Source organism: Neopelma chrysocephalum, unplaced genomic scaffold (genome assembly GCF_003984885.1).
Source record: "Neopelma chrysocephalum unplaced genomic scaffold, ASM398488v2 Primary Assembly neopelma1_67, whole genome shotgun sequence".
Lineage (NCBI taxonomy): Eukaryota > Metazoa > Chordata > Aves > Passeriformes > Pipridae > Neopelma > Neopelma chrysocephalum.
Window position 1 is genome coordinate 10,876,772 of NW_020897726.1, and position 27,887 is coordinate 10,904,658.

At 40.2% G+C, this 27,887-nt stretch overlaps 2 protein-coding genes across 5 annotated transcripts in view; both read left to right on the forward strand.

Moving 5' to 3' along the window:
- The first annotated feature begins 681 nt into the window (after nt 1-681).
- Nucleotides 682-25,433, forward strand: KLHL7 (kelch like family member 7). Its single transcript, XM_027684866.1, has 11 exons — nt 682-895; nt 4,980-5,082; nt 6,478-6,571; nt 7,783-7,907; nt 9,678-9,853; nt 12,435-12,609; nt 14,069-14,211; nt 18,811-19,051; nt 21,978-22,179; nt 22,475-22,572; nt 24,165-25,433. Exons 1-11 carry the CDS (start codon nt 776-778, stop codon nt 24,446-24,448), a joined length of 1,761 nt encoding a protein of 586 aa, XP_027540667.1. The 5' UTR covers nt 682-775; the 3' UTR covers nt 24,449-25,433.
- A 118-nt stretch (nt 25,434-25,551) lies between these two features.
- The window catches only part of NUPL2 (nucleoporin like 2), a 6,568-nt gene continuing 4,232 nt past the window's right edge, over nt 25,552-27,887 (forward strand). Inside the window, exons 1-3 of one of the 4 annotated variants that reach the window (XM_027684868.1) lie at nt 25,552-25,977; nt 26,914-26,990; nt 27,481-27,551. In XM_027684868.1, the coding sequence (XP_027540669.1) occupies nt 27,495-27,551 (57 nt within the window). In that variant the 5' untranslated portion in view covers nt 25,552-25,977; nt 26,914-26,990; nt 27,481-27,494. Of the gene's footprint in view, nt 25,978-26,482; nt 26,991-27,051; nt 27,552-27,887 lie in introns of those variants that run through there. The other 3 variants (XM_027684870.1, XM_027684869.1, XM_027684867.1) reach the window with 3 other exon arrangements.

Genomic DNA, 27,887 nt, shown 5'->3' on the forward strand with positions numbered 1-27,887 from the left:
TCACGTTTGTTTCCTTTCCCAGCCCACGCGAGCCCGGGACACGCACGCCGCCAAGGCGGGACGAGGTCCCTCCAGCGGGAGCAGCAGGAACCACGCGCCCCTTGCTCACACACACGGGCAGCGAAAGCCCCGCCAGCCCCTTGGGCAGGGCAGCTTCAACCTCCCCCGCGCGCTTGGCATGGCACTATCTCTACAAGCACGCCCAGAACCGGGAACCTCGGGGCGCGCTTGTCATTGGCAGGAATGGGAATTCCCGGGAAGGAGCCCTCTGACACCAAGGGAAACGAGCCACGGCCACGCACCCTCGGAGCGCCTGGCCACGCCACGCCAATGCCCCGCCCCCCGCGGGCGCCGCGCCCCGCCCCCACGTGGGCGTGTCCCTGATGTGACCACGCCCCCAGCGACCACCACAAAGACGACCACGCCCCCAGAACAGCCCCGGGCCGGTCTCAGCACTGCGCATGCGCTGCTCTCCGCCCGTCACGTAACGCGGCCGAGCCCCGCCCCGCTCTTTGTTTACCCCGCGTGGGGGCCGCGCGCTGGCCGAGAGCGTCAGCGCGCCAAGCTCCGCCCCTGGCCGCGTCTGCCGCGGGCACAGCGGCGCTGCGGGGGCACTGCGCGTGCCCGTGTCCCCCGTCCCCGTCCCCGTCCCTGCTTCTGTCCCTGCCTCCGCCGCCCGCCTCCCCGGCACCGAGCGTGGGGAGCCTCTGTTCGCCAGCCGGCGGACGCATGTTCGCGGGCGGGGGCGGCGCGCCGGCGGTGAGCGCGGGCGAGCATGGCCGCGCCCGGGTCGGAGAAGAGCAGCAAGAAGAAGACGGAGAAGAAACTCGCGGCCCGCGAGGAGGCGAAGCTGCTCGCCAGCTTCATGGGCGTCATGAACACCATGCGCAAGCAGGTACGGGGGGCGCTCGCCAGGGTGAGCCCCAGCCCCGCGGGGCCGCTTCCTGCCCTGCAGGCGCATCCCGATCCGGCTCCCGCGCGTGGGCTTCCGTGGGCTTTTCGTCCCACGGAGCGTGATGCGGTGAATGACCCACCGAACATGGCACCGCGGGGGCCCAGGGTCTCTGGCAGCCGCACAGCGAGAGTAGCGAGCTCCGATTTCCCTTGCGTGGGCTCATTGTGGGCGCTGGAGGCAGAAGACGCCGTGGAGCCGCTTTTCCTTATCTGATAACCTCTTGCCTGTGGTAGGGCAGGAGTGAGGCTGCGAGTGATGGCCCAGTGTCTTCAGCTGGAGCATTCACAGAGCCCTTTTCGAACAGAAACCTGACGGTAATAAAAAGGTGGTGATGTGGAATTTTTAACCAGGATTCCTCTCTGAACGAACTGGCTGTGTGCCCGTGAACAGGAAACTGCAACGGGAAGAGGGGGATGACTGGAACCATGGTTTGGTTTCACAGGTAGCATTTCTTCTTGAATGCCTCTGACCGTCTTACTGGGAGGTCAGTGGCACTGTAGGAGTCTGGTGGCCTCATCTGACCTCAAATTCTGGGCCAAATTTTGGGCTGATCAGCTTTCTCGGTCAATAGTCCAATGATTATTAAAGGTGACTCCTCTGTTTACCAGTAGAGCAAGAGTAGTGACTAAAATTACAATCGTGCAAGTGCATTTCAGTTGAGCTGTTGAAACTAAAAGAAATGTTTGGTTTTAAATTCTTCTTCTTTATAAAAAAGCTTAAATTTCTGATACAATAGCAGATGGATCATCCATATAACTCCTTGCATATGAAGAAACCTTTCCTCTCTTTGGAGGAGCTAGCTTGATTGTGGAACTTTGATTCATTCAAACGCAGTGATGTGGAGCCAGAATGAAAGCCACCTCTGAAGGCAGAACATGTGGGGGCTTCATACTTGGCACTGTCATGTGTTGTATCTTCTACAGTTTACATGCTTGTCCTCCAGTGTTAGTCTTGCCAGAGACTCAGTCCAGCTTTTAATGCTGTCTGGGCCCTGGCCTTGGAAGTGATACCAGTGTTGGTTCTGTTTTTCTCCAGCGCTTTAGCCCTGTTCTTTTCTCACTAAAGCACAGTCAATTATATTGTCCGTGTAAACCGTTTCATGGAACTAAGCTCCTATATATGAAAAACAATATAGTTTTCAGTGACTTCAGGTAGCAGAGTAAAGACTTGAAGCCTGGGATCTACTTTTTTGATGTAGGCTTTGTTTCTGATCTCATCACGTAAACATATCCCAAGGTGTGGCTGAGCTCATAACTTAGTTCATCAGTGTTCAGCTCATACCTCTGTCACTGTTTAAAGGGGGATGTCAGATGCTGCTATGATTTTTAAGTAGATAGAAGAAATATTGCTCTCCCTTAGATGTGTGTACAGTCCCCAGCACAGGGAATTCGTGCTTTACCATGTCCCTGTTCCACTATGTGGCACCACATTGTCATTCTGTGTAAGTACCTCATCTTTCAGTGTAGTAAAGTGATAACTCTCATGTAGCTACAAGTTACTCTAAACATGGAGTGAGAGGATCAGGATTAAGTGCTGTGAAATCTGTGTGTACTTGTGATTCAGATTTCAGAGTCTGTTATACCCAGGGAGATACAGCACTGAATTTTGCTTGGAAACTTCTTATCTGACCTCAGGTGATGGCTTTGCATATCCCACCCAACGCTGACTGCTCCAGAAGTTCTTGCATATTTCATGACACTTGTGTTTCTTTTAGGAGTTGTTTCTAAGAGGAGGTTAACTATTATTGAGGGGGCAGAGGGAGGTGTGATTATATAGGATAAAATTAGGAAGTCAGCAGGAGCCAGAGGAAAAATATTCTGGTTTCAACTGATTAGTTGTGCTAAAGTTAAAGAGGATTTACAGGCAGCTCTTTCTTCTTGTATTTTGATAAGTCAAGAACTATGCTGTGGTTATAAAACCTGAATGTGAGTTAAAAATTTCTCGTGATGGAAATGTCAACATGCATGTGGAGCACTAGATATTTATCTGCAGTAGTTTAATGCTGTAGGAAGATGTGCTGGTAGGAAAGTAGAGCTAATTCTGAAGAGGCTGCTTTTTGTGTGAGCTGGGATCAAGAGGCAACCTCCATGAGTACAGGCGTTTAGAGTAAACCATGGCCATACCTGCACTCAGTACAGGTGAGGTGTTGAGGCCGAGTGTGTTTAGTGCAGGAGGACTTGTTGCTGATCTCCAACATGTGATGACCCACGTCTTTGTGGGTTTACAGAACTATTGGACAGCATGTGCATAAAGCCTTTATTGCAACTTTGCAACTGAGTGGAGGTCAGCCAAGAAAGAGTCATTGGAAATGAAGCTGAGATAGAGCTGCAAGGTGTTGCTGAACCTGTTATTTGGAAGGTGAAATGCTGTGCAGAAGCTCACGTTGGGGCGTGTCCTTTGGTTAACACCAGTCACTGGTTGCATCATGGAGGCGACTCAGTGACAGCAATGGATTCTTCTGGAAAGAAGTGCAGAAATCCTTAGAAGAGCATTAGTTGAAATGGAATAGTCACACCCAGAAACATCCCAGGGAAAGAAATGAAAATGATGGTCTGTTTTGGTTGGCAAACGCACTCACAGAAGCCTTAGAACATCTGAGGTGCTTCTAAAGCTGAGTTGAGGCATTAAATGTGTCTTACAAATGCAGTGTGGAGCTCAAGCAACAGTTGCATGTCTTGGCACAGCTTGGCCAAAGGATTTTATGGTACCTTGTGCTGTTAATTTCTGATGCTTGTTTTGAACCAGAAGTGCTAGGAATTGCAGGTTTAAAGGATTTCTCTGAAATGTTTCCAGAATGGTCTCTTTTGTTGTTTCAGTCCTATATAGTTTAAAGCTACAGATGTACAAAAGAAACTGTATGTCACCCCCATCTAACTTTCATTTAAATAATATTTTTGAAATGTATTATTTATATTTTGTCCAACATTTGCTTCTGAATGTCCTTAAAAAAACTAAGAAGACAGACATATTTGAAGGGACTGTACATATGGATTATCAACCCCTTGACCTGGGCCCTAGATAATATTGTCTCTATGTGGAAAACATTGACACACTTCTAAACAAGTATATATTACCCACAGTAGAAGCATTCTTTTTCGAGGTTAGCATTGGGATGACTGTAGGTAGGTGTTTCTGAAGGTAGATCCATGAACTTAAGGTAGTAGTCAAAAATTAATTCCTGTATTTTGAGGAAGCGGTGCAACTTGGTTTTTCTTTCTTAATAGAGAGTATGTTATAGTTAACCGCAGTATCGTATACATTTATTTCAGTCAGTATGTTCTTAGAAAGGATACCATTTCAGAATTTATTCAAATTACGTGTTTTTTACCCCAGTCCCTGACTCTCCTCTCACCTCTTCTGACAACTTTTATAACTTCTGTCACTTTCCTTTCTCCTTCTAGTGCATGACAGTTCACATGTAGGGGAGAAACTAGCTACCTACATATAGATAGCAAACAAATGAGAAATAAAGTATTTTTTTTGTCTGGATGCTAGTTGTTCATCAGGTATGACCAGTCAAACCCTTCCACAGAAGTGGTATTTTTCAGATACATTTTCTTTAAAATGTTCCGTTGAATGCTTTTAACTCATTCATAACTTTCACTCCAGTTTAGCAATATGATGGCAGCCTTCAGATATGAGATTTCTGTGAATTTTCTTGAAAATCAGCAGCAGAGTAGAGGAAAGTGACTGAGAGATGTAAAGAGTGCAGCCCCTGCCAGATGCTGCAGAACCTACGTTATTGGAGGCTGATGTAAATGCCACAGGAAAAACTATAATCAGAGTTCATAAGTTACTTGTGACCATTCTTAAGGTACAAATTCAGGGGTAAACTGACCTTTGATAGTTCTCCAGGTTTACTGAACTTTGACTTTCAGAAAACCTTTTTATCACATAATGCTCTTGAGTTGTGTGGGTTACAAAAATCAATGAATTTCCATAAGTTGTTCTTAAAGAAATATTGCTCAAATATTTTAAAAAGTGCTGATTTTGTGGTTTTTGTCTGTTTTTTCCTCTGATTTAGAAAACTCTCTGTGATGTCATTCTTATGGTTCAAGAAAGAAAGATCCCAGCTCACCGTGTTGTGCTTGCTTCAGCCAGTCATTTTTTTAACTTGATGTTTACTAGTAAGTCTTTTGAAATCGATTGATTTTAAACTTTCATGATTGTGTCCTGCTAGATTTGTGGCTGACAAGTTTTTATTTTATGAAAGTGATTAAGTTGAGGGATAAGTATAAATGAAGACTTCTCACTTTGTGTCCTTTCATTCATCTCTGTTCACCCCTCCCCTCATTTTCCCTTTAACACTCTTTTGATCAAGTCAAGTGTTCCTTCATATGTAAGCTCTCTTAATAATTGGGGCCCACACTCTGTATCAGAGTCAATCCCCTTCCCTTAACCTGAAAACTGTGAGGTTTTGCTCCCATGACAGAATTTGTCTGCCCCGTTGCTTTCCACCATTAGGCACTTCTGCATATAAGACAGGCTTTCAGACGTTAGGGACATGGTTTAATGGTTGGACTCAATGATCTTAGAGGTCTTTTCCAACCTCAGTGGTTCTGTAATACTTGTGTTTATGCTCTCTTTAAAAATTCTGTTGCATGGTATCTTATCTTTTGTATACCTTACCCATTAATTGTAAAATTACTGTGAAATCAAAGTTGAGTAGAAGTAAAATAGCCATGCCTTGCAGTGGTCAGCTGGTAACCATCTGTGGGCAAGCTTAGTGTTGTGCCTGTGTGTGTGGAGCTTGGAGCTGTCTCCATTGTTATCAGTGTAACAGGTATTCTTCCCAAGAATGCCAAGGCAGTGGAAGGATTTTAAAAAAAGGTTTATTTCAGATGCAAGGACTACTTTTTTATGATGTTGCACACATCAGGCCTCCAGGGGCAAAAGGCAATGCCCCGCCTCCTCCAAGGCTTTTTGTATCTTCTCTCTCTCCTCCCCCACTCTCTCTCTGGCCCAAGGAGGCCTTGTACATGTCTGCAAACATGTTGTCTCTTTGCATACCAGAGAGCAAGGCTGAGAGCTTCTCTTGCTATGGGGAGGGGGGGGAAGCATTGAAACTGCCTTTGAGAGAGTTACCATTTGTGCAGAAAGCCTTCCTAGTGAAACGAGTTCTAACTTTCCATTACAAATTCTTCTGGAAATGTATCTATTCCTAAACTCAGCTTGAATGCAGAAATGGCTTTTGATAGTGCAACGTGTGCTTCCTGGTTTTGGTAATGCTAACTTGGCAGTCTGTGCTGCAGTCAACGACATCTATGACCTTTTCTATTTAATACAGTTATCATAATTTACATAATACAAGCATGTACACACACCAGTGATCCTGTTTGTTCCACTGCCTCCTTTCTTTCCTGACTTGCATTAGTAACCCTGGGAAAGCAGCAATCAACTGTGTGCTGGTTTTAGCAGGTTCTCACTTTGTATAATCACTTTATTTTCTACTGTTTGCAAAACATACAGTAACTGGAGTGGCTTTATTGATTAAAAGTTTGTTTTTTTTAATCTATTTGCAGCAAATATGATTGAATCAAAGTCCTTTGAAGTGGAACTAAAAGATGCAGAGCCTGACATTATTGAACAGCTTGTGGAGTTTGCTTATACCGCAAGGTAGTTTTGTTATTAAAGCTCACACTTTTTCTAGGAAGCTTGACAATTGTAAATAATAAAATCTTAAAATAATGCTTTTGTGACTCATCGATTTTGTTACCATTACAATTCTTTACTTTGTTTAAAGCCTGATGTGACTAGACCTTCTATCCTTCCTCCGTTTTCCTTTTTAATGAGTAGGAAGGTCTACAAACCAAAGAGAATGGTATTTGTCTCCAGAAAGCAATTCATAGCACTTCAAGCTTTTGACTTCAGTGTTGGAGTCAAATGATATTTCCCACTGTTCTGAAATTCAGGCCCTTATTGTTGTCAGCACAGTCTCTCTTTGTGGCCATGGTAGCTATGGCACAGAACCATTTCCAGGAGTTATACCTTCGTCTCAAAACAGGCAGTGTGGGTAACTGTTCTGTGGACAGCAGTTCCCTCCTATCTCAGGTTGTCAGTGTGTTTGGGATTTTTTGTGGATTGTTTGGGTTTTTTTCCCCAAACAGAGCTCCTACAGATGGTGAGGATTGTAAACAGTACTTAATCAGCTTTAATCAGATCTATGGATGGCAGGCCTTTCATCTTTGTACTAATGGGATTAGCTCTCATTAGGGAGGCTTTCTCTTTTTTTTTTTTTAAGAGGAAATCTTTTTGTATACTCCGTGAGTGTTGAGAGACAGTCAGTGTAGACACCCCACCCCAGCCACATGGTTGCCTACCCTGGTGCCCAAGCCCTAGTCTGTGGGTTCTGTACCTTCTCTTGAAGCATTGCCATACTAGTTCTGCTTATGAACTCTGGGCAAATCAGCCAGGACAGTTCTGACAGTAGTTTAGACACAGTTTGCTGATGTCTCTTTGGGAGTAGGAAACTGTAATAAAAAACGTTTTTTTGGCTTTTGATTTTTTTTTTTTTTGTGTGTTAGTGTCTAATCACACAAGTCAAAGCAATAGTATAGGACTGCAGAGGACCTGTGTTACAGGCTTATTCTTCAGATCCCAGAGCTGGTTACCCTTTGCTCTGCCTCGGTAAAGCAGAGCAAATGAAAGCAGTTTGGAAAGATCATGAAGGGAGATTGTGTCTTTAGACTGTGTGTGAAAGATTCTTGGGCATATAGCAGGGAACTAATTTTGCCATTTCTCTGAATTGGTGTAAGTTGCTTTTTCTTTTTTACTGCAGCAAATGAGGTAATTTCAGTTATGCTAATTTTATACCTTCTCTTTTTCAGAATCTCAGTTAACAGCAATAATGTCCAGTCTTTACTAGATGCAGCAAACCAGTATCAAATTGAACCTGTGAAAAAAATGTGTGTGGACTTTTTAAAAGAACAAGTTGATGCTTCCAATTGTCTTGGTAAGAGAAATAGACTTAAACTTACTGTTTATTTTTTAACTTTGCTGTTCCTGAAAAGTAGATAATATTGTCTAAAAGACAGTAATGTTTGGCTAAATCCAGGCTAATAAAAATAATTTTGCTCTGGATCTGAACTGTTTCCCCTTGCCACAGGGTCCACTGCATGTGCAAGAACTCATCCAGCTTGGCAGGACACTGGGGCATCTTGTTGGTTAGAGAACCACAGTTGGAAAGGTGGAGCTTTCAATTGTTACTGTACGTGCAGACACAATTTGACAGATTTGTAACTTACAAAATTAGCATACTTCTACAAGTATGAACAGAATAAATTTAGGTTACTTTTGGGTTTATTCACTTTTCATTTTGACTGAAATCCATGAATGTCATCTGGGCAGGTTTGATATAATGCGTTCTGTAGCTGTAATGTGAACGTGGTGTTACAGAAAAGGTAAACAAGTAGAACTAAGTACTTTTTCATACTTAAGATTTGGTGCACTTCATTTAATCAGAGATTAAAGAGAAACTTTTTTTAGGGTTTCTTACTGACATTTGTTAGGTAATTCTCCTAGTAACAGCTCAATCATGTTACAGATGTTTATAATAGCAACAGAAATGTTTTGCAGAGTATCTGAATTACAGATTCAACTGACACTTCGATGCAGTACAGCTGTGGCTCTGAAACAACTGCTGGAAGAAAGGCGTTATCTACTAAGGAAAATGCCACTTAGGCTTGCTTTGAGACTTATTTCCTTCCCGTGGCTTTTATGTAGCTGGAAAATCAATTATGCTGACATTTGCATACTTTGTTGCTAATTTATAGCAAAAAGGGAGATAAAGATTAAATAATTTTTTCCTTAAGGCATTGTTTGTAAGTTGAAACATATTCTCTGCAGACTTATAGGCAAATGCATGGTTCATTAAAAAAGTGGATTTGAAAGAGACTATGGCTTAATTTGAATCTCTTGAAATTTTGTCAAGAGGTCATACATGTGGATTTTATCTTTCTACTTTGCATTTTACTACTTAGAGCAGCTCTGACTAGTTGTAGCCCATGGGATAGTGAGTTACTCCTAGTACACTTGCCATCTTCTCCATAAAAGGAGGAAGGCTGTAGCATGATGAACAGGAGTTCCTGCTGAAAAGCTCTGCGCTTAGGTAATTTCTAATGGGAAGGCTGGCAATGGTGCTTCTCAGTAACAGTTGCTATTTATAACTTTGTGCCAACATTCTGCCCTTCCAGCAACATGGACATGACTTTTTTGTGTTGGTCTGCAGCTGACTGTGCTACCTGTATAGAAAAGTCACAGTTCACCATGACTCTTGAAGGAAATTGGGCTTGGTTGGTGACAGATGCTGCATGAGCAGGTCAGGGAAGGTCACAAAACCTGGATCCAGTTTCTCAAGCTGTTCTGGTTAGACTTTGTTGTTGTGGCACGGCTCAGACTTGGTTAAGGTACTGTTGTCAGCTTCATAATGGGGAAAGAAACATGAGGAAATAGTGCTGGAGAGATACTTAATACAGCAAGTGTTGCAAGTCTTACCTTCCAATTAGTTTGGAAGGGTTAGGAATAAGCAGCTTGTCCTTGTCTTAGTTTGTCTTGAGTTGCAGATGAGTTATGATAGCATGTGTTTAAAAAAACAAACAAACATGGTAATAAATTTTAAACTGGGGTTCCAAGTATCACTGAAATTACGATAATTGTGTTCTATTTTAATATATTAAAGGTAATTGCAGTTCAAATTTGGAAGGGTTTTTTTCTTATTTCATAGGCATAAGTGTGCTAGCAGAATGCCTAGACTGCCCAGAACTGAAAGCCACTGCAGATGACTTCATCCATCAGCATTTCACTGAAGTTTACAAAACAGATGAGTTTCTTCAACTGGATGTTAAGCGCGTGACACACCTCCTGAACCAAGATACATTGACAGTGAGGGCAGAAGACCAGGTGAGATCCCTGTTTCATAGCAGCTAAGAGCACTGAACTTCGCTATCTTTTTTTGATCAAGAATTTGTTGCATGCATTCAAGTATCTCACTTCTGATGTTCCCAGAGGATATGATGCACATAGTGCTTGCTAAATTGTGGGATAAAGCATGCATTCTAGCTTGGTCAAAATCAAATTTTAATAAATATTCACATTTCAAGTGTGGTTTATGCATGTATTGTTTCAGCAAACTAGGAAGAAAGAAGTCACAGGGAGAATTAGCATAACAGTTTCCTTTATTGAGATAGCTATAGGGCTTCTGATTCCATAATATATGAGCTAAATTAAGTTTGATGTGTCGTAGCAGTTGCTTCTAGATTGGGATTTATGTGCTTCAAAGTGTGAGCAGACTGGGCCTTAATGGCTGCATGTTTCTACCTGAGTATGGTCTCGGCCTATTCTGGAGAGGAGTTGCTTCTGATGGAAACATATGCATACACAAGTTAAGCCTGGGGAACTGAGGGACTTGGAAGCAAAATGAGCAAAACACTGAAAGCTAGATGCATTGGCAGTGATAGAAAGCCCTTATTTAGGGAGTGGACATAAAAAAGTTTAGGTCGCTGAAAGGAGCCTGGAGTTTCACTCAATTAAAAGTTGTAACCTGTGGTAAAAGTTACGTTTGCAGCTGTCGTACTTGGAATGCTTGATTCAGCTTACAGCACAGCCCTGAATGCCTGTTTGCCAGCTTGTTTTTCCTGCTGCAGGAAAACAGGAAGCATATAGGTGTCTGTACTGCAGCCCAAAAAGTTGATTGTAGGGTGGTTGTAGTAGCTGAGTAGTGCTTGTAGCTTCTCAGTCAAATCTGTTGAAAACAAACAGAAATCTAGTTTAATTTAACTTTCTTTGGGTATGGCATCATGAGTTGACTCATACTTTTGAAGTGCAAGAGAGATCTTGTAGCCAAGATGGTATGTGTGTCCACTTAGAAGTGGATGTTTTGCTGACCGTAAAGTTTCCATTTATGTTGACCTCCAATAGACAGAAGAATCAATTTGGAGCATTAAGGTTTAGTTATTTGTCTTACAGTGTGGTGATGTACTTTATGAAAATAAGAATTAAGGGGAGTGGGGGATAATATCAGGTCACTGAATATAGTAGTAGGCCGGTTAGAAGTATAAATACGAGTCACAGTTCAACATTCTTACTGAGTGCTGGATGAAAGTCAGGTCACGGGGTAACATTCTCAGAGCTGGAAGTGTTATTTGGCATGCAGCCAAAATGACACTTTGGAATTCATGTTCTTGAAGTTCTGTTGGTAAGGTAGGATGGCACGCTTTAACCTGGCAGCAGTGGTGGAAATGTTGTGTATTATCATTACAATTCCTTTAGGAAACTAGTAGTGTGCAGTATGAAACTACTGAAGTTTGCCAGTGGTACTATAGGAATCTTATTTCTCATGAGTACTGTTAGAAAATTGACATAGTACTCTAATGTCTGTATTGGTGTAAAGCATATTTGCATTTAGTACAAAAAGAAGGGTGGCAATAATTACTGCCTGTCCTATACAATGTTCCCATCCCAGTCATTCTGTTGAATTTCCTCAGCTGATGGAATTGAGCCATAAGTATTTTTTTCTCTACTTTCCCTCATTCCCTAGTAATTTTGCAAAATTATAGCTGGGGTGGTTTAGTAGTCCTTCTGAATAATTCTGCCATTGTCTTTCCATGTTATGTCTCAGTCACTCCCTACTGATTATTGTGACCAATTTCAGCTGCAGGCATAGGTATTGGTTGTGCTTGTAATGAAGTTATCCTGCCACTTCAGAGTCAGTGCTACTAGATAAAGCCTGCTGTGTCTGAGCGCAGCATGGGAGTATCATAGTTCATGTATAATACTGGACTTTTGTTTCATTTCTTCCTGACTCGCAGTACAGTCATAAATAGAGCAGATTTCATGGTTACTTTCCCTGTTCTGTCTTCACTGCCCCTTAAGGAAACCCATTACCTTTTCCTGTAAAGAGGAGAAAGAGAGGAGGACCTCTGATAAATTTACAGTAGTCTGCAGCTAAAAACTGATTTAAATGGTCCCCTGAGACACAGCAATAGCAATATATTTGGATCCCCAACATGATGATTTGGTAACAGAAGCAGTTTGTCATCTTAGGAAACCATATCAAGTAGAAGCTGTTTCAACATTTCTGAGCAATTATTACTGATGTTATGGCATTGAACTTAGAATACTAGACTTAACCTGGTACAGGGGTTACGCACATAAATGTGAATTGCAGATTCATGTTTTCCATTTGGAGGAAAAAAAAGTTAAATAGCAGAAGTAGTAGGGGTTTTAAAATTTGTGGATGAGTTTTATTCTGTGGTTGTGTATTTGTTTTACTTCATGTCTGAGCATTGTCTTTTTTTGGGTTTCATTGACTGTTTTGTTGGGGTGGAGGTTGGTTTTTTTCTGGAAGATGGCAATGGATCCACACATACTAAAATGATAGTGTACATTAACCTCCAGCAGGTTTAGAGCATTAGGGTTCAGTTATGTGTCTTACTGTATGGTGATGTACCTTATTCTTTTCTTTCCATCTCTCTTGTTTAAGGTTTATGATGCAGCAGTCAGATGGCTGAAGTACGATGAGCCCAATCGCCAGCCGTACATGGTTGATATTCTTGCTAAAGTCCGATTTCCTCTGATATCAAAGAACTTCTTAAGTAAAACAGTTCAGGCTGAACCACTTATTCAGGATAACCCAGAATGCCTTAAAATGGTGATCAGTAAGTTGACCTCTAGCTGAAATCTTTATAATGTTCTGTATAATTAAAAAAACATTGTGGAATTTTTGAGGATTGTTTGCTTTAAATGCTCTGACAACATATCCACATTAAATCCATCTGACTGTGTTCCCTCTAGTATGTTGCCTTTAGTTGAAGTTGGATTAGGAGATTATTACGTAAATAAAACCTATCTTATGTAACAGTGTGACTTTCATTTGTTTTCTCCTAACAAATGACATGAACTCCATGAGAAGTAATGGGGTGGAGATTTTGTCAATGACTCATTAGAGTAATTGAAAGTTAGACTGCCTTTGGGACACACTAGTAATTTCAATATCATTTGTGCTCGTATGTGAATTAATAAAATAAATACTTCATGTCAAAATTTTGAATATTATAAAGCTTCCCTAAGCAAATTAGAATGTGAACTCTATGTTGCACTATTTTTATCTCTACTATATACTGACCATTGATCCTAGAATGATTGATCCTACATTTGCATTCTTAAGGTGCAAATAAGATAGGGAACAAGCTTCCCTTTTGTTTTTAGATACCATTTGTGAAATTTTGTCATGTAAGAAAGAAAAGCCTAGATGTTAATAAATATTCTGGAAATAAATTTTTGATTTCAGTAGCAGTTAACTAGTTGGCTTCATTTTAGTGTAGATCTAAAAACCAGTACACAACTGCTTTCCTTCAGATTCAGTGAGCAAGATTCAAATTAACCTATATGTTGGTAAGTATTTGCTGACCTTTGACATCTCAGTCATACTTCTTGTGTAACATGGAGTTGGATGCATTGTTTAAGAAATAAGGATTTTTGTGTAGTTTTAGTGGCTTGTAATGTCACCAATATTTTTGCATTCTCTGGAATGTTTCTTAGGAGAATGCTTATTCTCTTCTACCAGTTATAACTAATATTTTGCATTGTCAGCTAAGAACAAAAGTAAGGAGTTTTCATGAGTGTGCAGTGTGCTAGAGATGCCTTCTTATCAATGGGAAACTGTGGTGTGAGGAGGTGCCACAGTTGACTCCTCATTGTATTCAGGTCCCTTCTTTTAATGTTAGCACTACCCTCTTTAGACTCCCAGTTTTGCTGTTCCTTTTCTTTGGGTTTGCCTCCTTTTGCCTGTTTCAATGCAACAAACTTAATTGCTTGTCAATATTGTATAAATTAGCTATCAGTCAGTTGGTATATAACATGAGTCTATATCCATGTCCTTATTGCATGTGGAGCAGGCAATTTGAGACAAGGTGTAAGCCTGGATGTATGCCCTTATCCTCATGTGCTGCTGTGCATTATTCTTCCCTTTTAAATCAAAGCTATATAGGTGTAATGTGGAAACTTAGTTTCTCTCTTTTCCTTCTCTTCCCTCTCTCCCCTGTCCCTGCCTCTGCAACGGTCCCTTGCTATGTGTGAGCTACACTAGATCTGCAACAGTTGTTGTCTTTGTTCCAGGTGGGATGCGGTACCACCTCCTTTCCCCAGAAGACCGAGAAGAGTTAGTGGAAGGCACACGGCCAAGAAGAAAAAAACATGATTATCGCATTGCTTTGTTTGGAGGCTCACAGCCCCAGTCCTGCAGATATTTTAATCCCAAGGTAATCGTTACCTCAGAATGCATTAAGATTCACTGTCTGTAATCTCACCTGTTTTATTTGCTGATGGTATTAACTAAGAGATTATGATCTACAAAATGGTATTAGGAAGGATGTATTCCCTGCCTCTTGGGTATACAGTTGGAAGAATATGGTTAATTAACTATTTTTAAGTCTGTGTACCAAGATGTAATATGTCATTTTGAATAGAATGATTGTGTTTGTTTCTTGGCAGTATTAGATACGGAGATCTGATCAATCCATGAGTTGAGAATTGATTGGTATGTGCATCACACAGCTGCAAAGAAATAAAAGGTCACCAAAACATCAGGGTTAGGAATATAGAAAAGTCTGTATGCATGTGCATGCGCGTATGTGTTTAGAGTAACTCAAAGCAATTTTTTTTAGCCGTGTTAAGTTATTGGCTCATATTTTAGTGTAGAATCCAGTTCTAAAGTGCAAGGGTTTTTTTTTTAGTGCATTTATTATAAATATGCAACCACTTCTAAATATTAATAGTTCAGGATTTTGTTTGTTCTTAAGAGTATGTAAAGAGTGGGATGGGGAATGGGGAGCAAAGTATTACGTAAGTGGAAAAGAGTGAGTTTCTTCAACAAAAAACTTAGAGTTGGCCAATTTATAGCAACCAAGTTCTGCCTGAAATTTGTTCCCGTGTTTCCTGAATAAAATCGAGCCACAGGAATGATGTATATTTCAGCTATACAGACTAAATGGTCTAGAAACATCAGCTGCATGCAGAAGGATTACCCATACTCTGTTTTACCAGGCAAGCACATGTAGTAATACAGAAAAAAGTTGCTACATAAACATCAGGGCTCTCTAAGTTATGAGATCACATGCATGTAATATTTTGTGCAGAAATTCTGGTTCTAACTCAGCATATTAAATGCTTGTTATGATTTCAAACGGTTTTGTGTGTTATCTGTGTGAACTTTATAGTCAATGTGAGCCCTGTCAAATCTAATTCAGAATGAATGAGCCTTGGGGATGCGTTTTGAACTTTTCTGTCACATTCCTATGTAAGATGAAATTGAAGCCACCTTCTTTGAGTACCACTCAAGCCTGGGGAGAAGAAAAACCTACTACGCTTGCTGACTTAGATTGAGAGACATTTGATATGAATTTCCATTTGGAGTTCAAAATTCCCAACTAATGACCACCTTTTTCCTTCATACACATACCCAAGATAAGCAGTACTCCAACTGGGGGTGAGGAGGTGAGGAGTGCAGAGCAGATAATTCTTTCCTTTCCAAGGTCTGAGTTGGGGAAGTCTTTGATCAGGGCGTTCAGAACTTTTCAAACAGTTACATGATTTTGGTGAAGAAATCTGTTTTGTGGACAAAAAGTACCATCTGTGAAAGTCTACATAAAGCATAGGATAAAATGCCTTTTTCTTTCATAGACTATTTCTCCAAGCATAACACCAAAAAGTAACTGAGTTTGGAAGAAATTTTACAGAACTGCCTCCCAATCAAGACTTATGGCCTTGCATGTGGATTAATGGGCGGGGGGAGAATGGGACAGGGAAGGAAAATTTAAGAAGTGGGTAACCGGAGATTGTTTTTCTAACAAGCATGTTTTCCTAGTGCTTGTATCCTTTCTTGGGTGTTCTTAGCTAGCCTGTCATGTCTCATTGAATAGCTTTTACTTCATTTCCAATTCTAATCTATTTAAAGGTCCTTTTCTGAATGTTTTGCTTGAGTATCTGAGTTTGATATTTAAAACTGTGACAGTAGCTTCTTAAATGCAACAAGCCAAGGATCCAGAACCCCTGTTGGATTAGCATTTAACTCACTTTAATTAGTCTCATCAAAAGATGATGAAAGGGTCACAGAACAGGGAATTAAGCTTGTGTATGTAGTTTTGCAAGGTTAGGACCTTGGGAAAGAATTAAAATTTTGTTTATTATCTGTTAATTGAATAGTGATCTAGTCCTTCACTTGTGAATTAAATTAAATTTAGTAATTTAATTAAAATCTTATGTCACCTAAATTGATAGTTGTAATGCAGATTTCCATAATTCTGACACGATAAAACTAGTGCAAAAATTTTAATTTTCACTGATGCCTTTGCACACAAGATTAGTCTCTAATGCTGATTTTCATTTCCTTGTTGTTAAAAGGGTACTTTAAATAAGACTGGATTGGATACTGTGTGTATTTGTTGAGACTGTTAGCAGTATGAGTTTAAGACTATATTTTTTGTTTGTGTTGCACTGTAACTGGTATTTCTATTGATGCATGTACTTCATCAAGAGAGCAAAATGATGCAATGGGGCAGATGCAAATGGGTATAACACTTGTGGAGCAGTCTGGCACTAATTTGAGTAGAGATGTTTGTTTTCAGACGACTACTAGAAATCTTACTAACAGTTGTGGGAAGCATTTTCTTGTTGAATTTTCCACATATTATTTTTAAAAAATATATTCTTTTTTTTTTTCCCCCTAGGTTGGGAATAACATACTGGTTGTTTTGTTCTATGAGTTCTTGATAAAAAATTTATACATGACTTTGAGATTTTGTGTCAGCAATATGCTTATTCTTTTGAAATTGCTGTCTCTAGTGACCAGAAATAGTTGGAAGTTTTAACTTTTTAGCAGTGTAAAATTCAACAATATTAAGTAAAAAGTGACAGATGCCTGGCAACGCTATTTCTAGATGATTAAGGGAAACAGCATACCTTTTATGAGGAGATGGAGGTGTAGTCAATAAGCTGTTAGTGGGGAGGTTGTCCATATTGGGCATATCTGCTGTTTTCTGTGACAAACTTTGAAGAGGAGGTATCAACTGAAAATGAGGGAAAAGTCTTAAACAAGAAATGTGCTTTTTCACATGGCCCATAATTGCACGTGCCATTCTTATCACAGGGTTTTGTGGCTCTTAGGAGTTCAGATAGTTTTAATAAGTGGTTAAGTAAATTGATGAAATCAACCATTTGTTGAAAACAGAGATCAGCAGGGGAAGTGTCACCGTATACCTGTCTTGGTCTGTCTTTCCCTACTCAGGCCCCCAGAAATGAGGCTTGCACTGCCCAGGGCTGTGTGGATGTTGGCTGTGGTGTAAAGCAACTCTTCTGCATAATTCCTAAATGTGTTAAATGCAAAAATTGAATCAATTCTGTGTGGTACAGACTAACACTGAAGAGCATTGCAAGAGGATGGCCTAAATTGCCTCCTGCTGAAAGAGGAGGATACTGCTGAGCATGCTCAAGTTATGGCTTTCCATTTGATAAAGGTATGGATCAAATGGATACATGAGCTGAAGCTATAAAAGTGGATCAGATCACAGCCCTTTATAACAGTAAAGGGAAACAACAGGATTTTTTGTAAAATTGCCAGAAGTTTAAGCTAGAAAGTATGTTGATCTTGCACAATGCACTGAGACATTTTCTTAAGATTTATGCAGCTATTTATTTTGCCATGCTGTAGTATGGCTTTCCTTTCTAGGATGCCCCAGGACCTGTTTCTCAACATAAAGGGCCACATGCACCTGCCAGCTCTTCTTGATATGGGGGATGCTACAAGAAAAGATTGTAAGATGTTTTGGACTATAACATGCTCTGCCTCTCTTTCTTTGAACCCCCATGTAGGAGTCGCTGTTCTTCCTCATTGACCAAGGTGTTTGAAGTATGTCCTTGCTAAGAAAATGTAATGATGTAACGTCTTTTGTGAACCATTGCAGTGAAGGTCATTCAGCAGGTTGAGGTAGACCATCTTGAGGTGGCACAGATAACAGTTAAGGTCCCGTACTTTCCTGTTCAGTATAGGATACAAACTATACTCATGGAATATGTGAGATGCTATTACTCAAGAAGTGTTTCTTGTGCTGTATGCTATCCTGGTCTGCCATCAGTTGCTGAGTTTGGTGTTATTAAGGCTTTGGGCATTACTGCCTATATTTGATACTCACTGATTTTGCCAATCTGTGCAAAATCAGTTTAGAGGCAACATGACTGCCAGTATTTGTGATGGAGCATTACCCTATTTCTCATGCGATCAACTGTGGATAGCTAGAGATCATTTGTGTTTTGTAAATTCTGTAAATAAGCTTCTAGTTGTCATGGTAATAAAGTATGTATCAGAGCTTTTTAACTGAGTTGCTTGTCAATTTGGATATTCTCCTTTTTCCATTGTCTTTGTTTGGTACATTCTGTATTTTATTATTTTTTAGAAATAATCTGTTACTATATGTAAGATGTCTTCTTCCATTGCTATAAAAGAAAATGCAATCCTACTTTATTGATCACATGCATTGTTTCTAACATAATAGCAGCAGGAGGTCAATTCTGTTGGAAAGAACACAACTGTTTTTCAGGGACGTTGTACTGGGTGCACACAGGGAACGAGGAAATAGAAATTCATAATGTCATGGTTCATTGCAGCTAACTATGTCTGTGTCTAAAAGAATTTTTCAAGAGTACGCCTGAGGAGTATTCTTCAATAAACAGTGTTCATGTTTGTTTTGAAAAGGAACTTAAAACTGACCATAACTAAATCTCTATGAAAAGCTCTGTTTGAAAAACACTCGCTATGCAGGTAAGTGTTATAATCTATTAGACATTACTTGTTCTTTGTAATGCAGGATTACAGCTGGACAGACATCCGATGTCCCTTTGAAAAGCGCAGGGATGCAGCTTGTGTCTTCTGGGACAACGTAGTTTATATTTTGGGTGGTTCCCAGCTCTTCCCTATAAAGCGAATGGACTGCTACAATGTGGTGAAGGATAGCTGGTATTCCAAGCTAGGACCTCCAACACCTCGAGATAGCCTTGCAGCCTGTGCTGCTGAGGGCAAAATTTATACATCTGGTGGTTCAGAAGTGGGTAAGACACTAAAAATCTTTAAAACAAACAAAAAAGCACAAAGAAAGATAGCTGGAAATTTTTCTGGTTTTTGCATGACTGTTGACAAGAAACTGCACTTTGCCATGTTAGCCTAATGAGATTATTTTCCTATATTTAGGATTTTGTCCCCCTTTGTCCAATCCAACAACCTGTGTTTTTAAAATGGTTTCACTGAATGAAATGATTAATCTTTACATTAACTAAAGCATAAAGTAGACTGCAGCTCTTAGGGGTTAACTAGGGACAAGGCCAGGTTGGATGGAGCTTTGAGCAACCTGTTCTAGTGGAAGGTGTCCTGCCCATGGCAGGAGGGTTGGAAATAGATGATCATCCCTTCCAAACCAAATTATTCTGTGATTCTATGAAATATATTTTGGGAGTCCCACTTCTATAAATCTACAAAACTTAGAGTGGTTTAAAATTTTCTGCGATATGTGGCCAGAATAGCTGCGTTTTGACAACAGGTTCCTTGTATGCAGCGTATGTTGAGCCTAATGAGATTTTTTTCAAGGGAAAAAAAGAAAAGTAGAAAAGAAATATTTTAAAACTACTGCTTTTGGTGGTGAAATGATACCTGGTCCTCTAAAGGAATTTGTCCAATTTTTCTTTCAAATGACAGAAGTTATCTTCTTTTATTTTGTTATTCTCTTGATTCGCTTCAGCAAAGGGAGATATAATACTTTCTTTAGATGTTATTACTCAAAATAGTAAAGAAAAAATAAGACCGTGGGGATTTTTTCTCTCTCCAAAAAACCCTAGAGGCTGACTTATGCTATCATGTTATAGGAACATTTTGTTTTGTCTACACCTGATACATCATCCACAACCCAAAAGTTGTAATGTAGGCATGCTATATCCTTGAAAGTAGAGCTTTAAAAAAGCTATGTTCTGGGGGGGAAAAAAATCCTAGAAGAAAGAAATTTTCTAGTAGATTCTTTGGAGTTCTGCATCGGTGCAGAGGGAGGTGAACAGAGAAAAAAGGTCATAATCAGTGCTTAACATTGATAAGTCACTTAATGGGAAGTTGTAACATGTAGGCCATGTAATTTGGCCTCAAATATTTTAAGAAGTCTAATGAAGCAGCAGAATAGGCAGTTCCCAGCTGCCACCTCATGTGGTAAATGTGAAATAGACTTAACTAAGGCTGCACTGGGAAACTTGAAACACTACAAAATCTCATAAATCTTCCTAGTTTCCCACATTTCAGTTCATGGGGAATAATGATAGAAACTTTTGATTGTGTAGTTTATTTTCTAATATGTGTTAAATAGTTAATACAACTGTAATGGAGATCTTAATTTAGCAGTTTTCTTTGAAAACTACCCTCACATTGTGCACAGCTTCACTTTGCTTTCCATAAATATTACTCAAGACAGGACAGTAAAAGCCCAAATTTAATAATGCAGTTTATTTTGCCTGTACTTTTTTCTTTAGAATTCAGTGAACACTGAATGTTTGGAAAAGTCTGTCTCTCCTGAATCTAGTATTTTCTAATTTGAAGCAGGCAATTATGTAAAAGCATTAATCTGATAAAATGCTGCAGTGTGTTTAGCTGCAAAGAAATGTAAAAAAATTGCCTGTTTTTTCCATCAGTTGAAGAGGTTGGATTACTGTGCCAGTCCATGGCTCATTTCCCCTTCTTGAATTGGTGGGAGTCCTGTTTTATTTGCAATAACTAGCAGAGTTTAGAAGCTGAATTGTTGCACTCTGTTTTGGTACAGGAGAAATACTTATTATACTGAAAATGGAAGCTTTTATCTGTTAAAAAAAAAAAGACATTAAAGACAGATCTGCCTTATTTTCTATGGACGGGAATTTCTACACTTCAAAACAATAAGGATGACTATTTACATCAAAGAAAAAATACATCCCACTCTATACAATTTTTGGTGAAATTGAGACTTACAGAGTAGAAGTAAACAAATGCACAGTTTATAGGAGTCTATTTCTATATTTTGGGTCTGGAAACATAGGTTTTGAAGTTTTGAAGGTTTTGAGGTTTTGAAGGTTCAAACCCTCAACTGGTAGTGAGTACTGATAATATGACACAATTTTTGGAAGTAGAAATCCAAGGAAGAAGAGGCACAAGAAAAGCCACTTTTAACTGTTCTAGGTGAATATATCTATTGAAACAAAGGGAAGAAGGACCCTGGTTCTTTACTGAGAAAGTTGAATGCAGCCTTCTCTGCCTTGCCTGTGATTCAGTTACCTCAGCACAAGTCTTTAAGCTCCCATCTATCTTCATTAGAAAAATCGCTTTTGATTTCAGTAATAGTTTTCTTGGCCCCTGAGGGAGGAGTACGCAGACCCTGCACTTCCAGAAAATGAGTATCTGCCGCTCCTCAGGAAGAAAATAAAGTGGGGAGGGGTAGCTGTTTTGTGATTGCTGATAATTCAGGAGTATGGTATGCCATAGTCAAGATATCAAAATTCCAAAGGCAACAAGTATTCTGGGAATTGGGCAAGTCACATCGCATACAGAAAAAACTCATGAACTTGTAGTAAGTTTACAAAGATGGTTACATCTTTACATCTGAAAGTTCAATATATTTCCAAGTAGTAAGAGTAGCATGAGCTGATGACAGGGGGTCAGTAATCTATATATATCTCTGTTCAGCATTTATTCCCCTCAAAAAAACCCAAACTTTTTTTTTTCTTGTTGTTTTTAAACAAAAATAGCAATTTTATCAACTTACTGGAATAAAAGAGTGAAAGAAACTATAAGTATGTGCTTTTGAATAGTCCCAAATTTCAAGTTGGTCAGCTCTGCTTTTGGAGGTGGGAAAGCAGCTTTCCCTTTTCAACTAAGAAACAAAGCATCAGTTTGATAATTGCTGTTAGACTCTTCCCTTGAAAGACAACCATAAAAATTAATGACACTTTGGTGGGTTTCTGTTTTTTTAAGGAAATTCTGCACTGTATTTATTTGAATGCTATGACACGAGAACAGAGAGCTGGCACACGAAGCCCAGCATGCTGACTCAGCGATGCAGCCATGGAATGGTAGAGGCGAATGGTCTCATTTATGTGTGCGGAGGAAGCTTGGGAAACAATGTTTCTGGAAGAGTCCTAAATTCCTGTGAAGTTTATGATCCAGCCACTGAAACGTAAGTATTGTATTAATTGTATTAATGTTATTTTTAGTCATTTGGGTCTTTGCTAGCTCTGTAAATGACTCGAGTATAGATGACTAAAGGAAAAACTGTATATGGTAAGGAATTTTCCTGAGTCAGCAGTGAGGAATCAGTTATTTGTAGCTTTACTTGAAAGGCAGTTTTTCTTAAACAGCTTTCATCCCTGTTTCATTTTCTTAATGATAAGTTTCATTTACATATTTTATACTTACTTTCTATGAAATAGATGGTGACTCTTCCTCTTGTGTTTGGGTTTCTTTTTCCCCAGGTGGACTGAGCTGTGTCCAATGATTGAAGCCAGGAAGAATCATGGGCTGGTGTTTGTAAAGGACAAAATATTTGCTGTGGGTGGACAAAATGGTTTAGGTACTTTAATTCTATTAATTCTCTAGCTGGTCACACAGCAATGAATTCTGCTCTGATCTATTTTGCAATGAATTCTGCTCTGTTCAGCTGAAAAACTCTGAGCAACACCATCAAACATCCTGTTGTTGCCACATTAGTTTTGCCTTCCTCTTTTCATATCCCCACTTCACTATATCTTATTTTTAAAATTCTTGTACTAATAAGAGTACTGTGAAGTTCAGATATGCGCCCCTACTGTAGCCCAGTTCTGAAGTAGTTAACATGGCTAAACCAGGCGTCTAAGAAAAGAGAATTAATTTTTTTTTAGTTATTTATGATGTGTTTTGAGATATTTTAGCATTCTTTTGAGAGACAGGTAAAGGTATAGCCACTATTTTAGGAACTTCAGTCCAAAGACTTAAAGACAGTCAGATATTATAAAGTGGTGAAAATGTGAGACCTCTTTTGACTGCCCAGCTTTGAAATAAGACTTACTGTTGTGGGCAGGTCATTTATGATCTGCCTGTTTCCTTGTCTTTAAAACTAGAAGAATAATAGTTTATTTACCAGAATAATTGAATTTTAATTACTAAGGGTTTCTAAAGTGCTTTTCAGAATGGAAAATTCTCATTTATGAGATTTTAAAGTCACTATTTATGGTAACTGGAATACTTGATATCAGATCAATGCTATTTTAGAATATAGCTTGATTTTTAATTGGCTACTAAAACTATTCCATCGTGATTGATTCCTAATGCAAAAACGGTAGATGCATTTATTGCGCAAACATTTTATCAATCTGTAACTGCCAGAGCTGCCATCTTGTACAATGTTAGCTGAATGCTCCTTTTAGAAGTGTTAATGACTGTTCTTACTGGAATAGAATGAGGAAGAGTTATGTCTGGGATGAAAGACTCATACCTCTTAACATGATAGAAAAGTTTCTTAATCTCTCAGATCTAGTAATTCAGGACTGGAAGTAAAAACTGACTCAGAGTTGTTAAATAGGGATAACAGAATGTTTGTGGCTATTGTAAGGTGTAATTACTAACATATTTCTTGAAGAAGCGAATCTTAGTCATAAAATCTACTCTTCTCTAATAACTCTTGGTTTCTTTGGCCCTTATCAAAGGGACTTAGGCTTTTACACTTCAATGATTTTACTAGCATCATGAAGAGAGACATCCTCTATCAGTAAATGGCCAATTTTGGTAAAGGTACCTGCCAGTCCTCTGGAATAAAATGCCCTAGCTATAGGGAAGTTTCAGATAGATTCCTAAGTTTTAGTCACTAGCCACAAATCCATCACAAATTCAGCATTGTTAGTTCTTTTGTTCATGAAGTAGTAACACATTGGAATCTCTAGAAAGCGTCTAATGTGAATTTGTTACAACACATCTTACTTTCAATGTCCTTTTTACTTTTCTCTGTATTTATACAAGGGTAAACTGCTAGTTTAGAAACCTAGGGTGTTTTTTTCAGGTTTTTTTTTTTACTAGAGGGTTTTTAAAACCTTGAAAATAAAGACTTCAGTTTCATGGAATATTTGCATGCTCTAGTTCAGTCCATACAGTATAATGTAATAAGCAATTATCTATTTCATTGTTTTGTAGGTGGCCTTGATAATGTAGAATATTACGATATCAAGATGAATGAATGGAAGATGGTGTCTCCAATGCCATGGAAAGGTGTAACAGTGAAGTGTGCTGCAGTGGGATCTATAGTCTATGTCCTGGCTGGTTTTCAGGGTGTTGGTCGCTTAGGGCACATTCTTGAATATAACACTGAAACAGACAAGTGGATAGCCAACTCCAAAGTCCGTGCTTTCCCAGTGACGAGTTGTTTAATCTGTGTTGTAGACACTTGCGGGGCAAATGAAGAAACATTAGAGATCTGAAGATCTGTAGGAGATGCTGAGACATTCTTCAAGGACTTGGGGAAAGATGGCTATTGGTGCTTTGCTTCCATATTTTACTGAATCTTGTTAAATTTAATAACAGGAAAAAATGAGATGCAGTCTTTCAATTTGTATATACAGCATATTGTGTAATGTGGATTTTGTCATGCCCATTTTCTTGTCTGTTTTAAGAGATGGGGATGCGTTTTGAGAATCCACTTACCTAGGTGACATCACATGGCATCTTCCTTTAAAAGGGCTGTGGGTGTGGCCTTCTCAAACATAGACCAAATTAAAAATACTTAGAACTCTTCTAAAGCATTTGGTGAAGAAAAGATTTCTGGTTAAATGACACTTTACCAAGGTCAGTTGCAGATACTTCATTTGGTAACGGTGAGTAGATATAGCTTGGGTCATGAGAAAGATGAGCAAAATTTTTTTCTCATTCATACCTACGTGCAGAAATCTTACCAGGATGCAATGAAGATATTCTCTCAGGAAAGACCAAGGACTGCTGTCTAATAAAGATTCCCAATATTTCTACAACTCTCTAGATCGTGATAGCTGCCCTCTTCCAATGAGTTTCTTCCATCATTTGCATGACTGCTTATCAATTTTTTAAAGTTAGAGAGGCCATATATAGAGATTAGAGAAACATTTTGATGGTCTCTTTTGCATTTTGGGGAGCTTTCACAGAAAGACTTGGATTCATTTTTTTTTTTTTTTATTACACTGAGGTAAGGGAAGTCAAAGGGGGAAGTCGACAAGAATTGTGCACTATAATTAACAAGTTGGAAACTTGGAGTGAATTTTCAGTCTCTCTTCCCAGGCGTCAGACTGTACATACTGTGGATGCCAAACTTTTAGCAAAGATGGGAAGAGGAATGGGAAAAGCAAATACAATATACAGATATATTGATTTTCTTCTTGAAAGTGACTGTTTTTAAAATGGCATGAACAGAGTCATTAAAGATACTTTACAGAAGTCTTCAGAAGTTGCGCATGGTTATTCATCTCTGGTCTAGAACCACAGAGCTCTGTAAATGCTTCCAGCCACCACGATGGTAATTTCTTCGTCCGGCGTAGAAGTCCAGCCTGTCAAGCTCTCGGTGTCATCAACACTGTGTGCCTCTTCTCAGTTCTGGAGAATTATACAAATGATGTGTGTATGATGTCTGTCCTGCTCCCATGCTAGTTCATTAATAGCTTCATCATAATTTTGTCACCTCTCTTCTAAATTGCTAATTTTTTCAGGTCTGTTTCTATGAGACTATTGAGTTAACCTCAAAAGTTGGTGCTTGCCTACCTGTACCTTGTACCTCACTGGTGCTGTGGATGCTTAGTCTCTTAATTTCAAAGGTCCTCCAAATTCTCCTAAGTAGTCTAAATCCTGGTTTTCAAAGTCAGTGCTTCTTTGTAGGCTTCCTCCTGGTTTTCTCCCTCACCCTGACAACTCTGCCTGTACAGACAGGAGTAGATGCGCTCATGGGCTCAATAGTGGTTCCTGCAACTCCGTCTTTTATTCAGCAGTAAGTGAAGGCTGTGTGACCCTTTTTTCTGCTCCCCCTTGCCTTTCCCTTCTCATAGCCACGAAACAAACGTGTCCCTGGTGCCTCCTCCGCTCCTTGAGAATCCTGGCGGGAACTGTGCCCTTTTTAGGCTGGACAGCCTCTTTTTGTCTGGTTTGTATCCGCTTTTAAACTTGTGGAGCCCCGTTGTTCTACGGGTTGTATATTCCTTGTCCCCAGCGGCCCTCACCACCCCGCCGGCGGCGGGGCAGGGCGGTCACGCCCGTCCTTCGGCTCCTGCGGGGCTGCTGCCGCCTCGGCTACAGGTGCGGGAGCGAGCATCCGGGCACCGCACTGCCGTCCCCGGGTACCCGAGCGCGGCCGGGCGAGACGGGGGAGGCTGGAGGCCGCCCCCAGCCCTGCCCCCGTGCCCGCCACGGGCGCTCCGAGCGGCCGCTGCCGGCGGCAGCTCCGGAGCCGGCCGGGGCTGTCGGCAGCAGCCTCCGGTTCGGCACTCGCGGGATTGGGCTCTGGCGAAGGGACTGCGGGATATGCCACGAGGCCATGGGAAAGCGGCTCGGGAAACTTTCCTGCCAGGAGCAGCGAGCAAGTGTCCGGCAGCTGCCTGTTGTAGCTGGTGAAAGTTGTTTTGGTTCCCACCGGCTCTGGGTGTTTGGGAGCTTCGGGAAGGTGAAGGACACGACGGCGAGCCGAGGGCTGCAGTGATGGCACGGCAGGAACAAGGCTGCAGTCGCCTCTCTTTATTCCTGTTGAAGGAGGGTGGTGGTTTGCCAGTTCATTTTGGGCGTTCACACCGGTGAAAGTTTGATAATGAATCCCTTGTGTGTCTCTATGTAACAGACCATGTAACAAAGGACCATTTCTTCGTAAATATGGAGGGCGATTGTAAGTATGAATCTATTTTCTTGGAGGTTTTGACTGCTCCTATCCTTGCAGGCTTTTCTGATGTCTTGCCAGAAGAGCTGCGTCTGGAGTATTACAACTGCAGAGCAAAGAATATCATTGGGAATTACGTAAGAATTTTAAAAATGCTGACTGGTGTGGACACCATGAGATAGGACTTGTTACTGTTCTTCAGGTTGCCAACTCTTGACTCACTTAGCTCCCAACTCTAGGAGATTATCAGAATGCCAAAATATCCTTCAATTCTGGTACACCAAATAGAATACCAAAACAGCTGCTGGTCTGTATGCTCTGCCATAATGTCCTCTTTCTGCCTGAGATCCTTGGCTCAAATTGTCCCATCTGATCTTACTCTTTATATAAAGTCAATGAAGTTGATTTAAGGGCAATAGTAGGAGCATTTAGAGGAATTCTCTGTTAATAACAAAAATCTCAGCTTCTTGCCTTGAAGTTTCAGGAAAGCAAAAATCGATTTTCTTGGCTTAATGAAGTTTCTTTTTTAATTCCAGATATCTTTTTTCAGTTCAGTTGTCAGATCACTCTTCTTTTGGTTTTAAGTCTTCTGTAATAAAGACATGCTTTTCTTTTCCCCCTTTTTAGATAAATGCTGTACAATGGAAAAATCATCTGCTTCAGTTGAAAGCTTCAAATGCACCTACAAAAACAATTTCGTAAGTGTTGAGGAAAGGCAAAATGTTCCTGTTGTCACCTTTGAATGAATTAATTTACACTGATGTTAATTTCAGTTACAAAGACTTCTGAGATATAGCTAATTGTGATGTGCCACCTGGGCATGGAATCCTGAGATCAGTGAATTGCAGGCAGGTATTATAGACACCTTTAGTTCACTGAGGAAAAGAGCCAATCAGGACGATTCCATGTTAGCAAGGCAGCAGCTGAATGCCAGCTTTGGAATATTCTCATTGCAAACCACATGAAAGGGGCCAGAGCTTAGTACAAGAAACTGGATGTGTCAAGGAGAGAGAAGAGAGTGAGTCAAAGCAGTG

Bases quoted from the DNA above. Each gene is read 5' to 3' on its own strand.
- KLHL7 (XM_027684866.1), top strand. From the start codon at position 776: ATGGCCGCGCCCGGGTCGGAGAAGAGCAGCAAGAAGAAGACGGAGAAG. The intron at 22,180-22,474 runs GTAAGTATTGTA...CTTTTTCCCCAG, and splicing joins TATGATCCAGCCACTGAAAC to GTGGACTGAGCTGTGTCCAA. The intron at 22,573-24,164 runs GTACTTTAATTC...ATTGTTTTGTAG, and splicing joins GGGTGGACAAAATGGTTTAG to GTGGCCTTGATAATGTAGAA.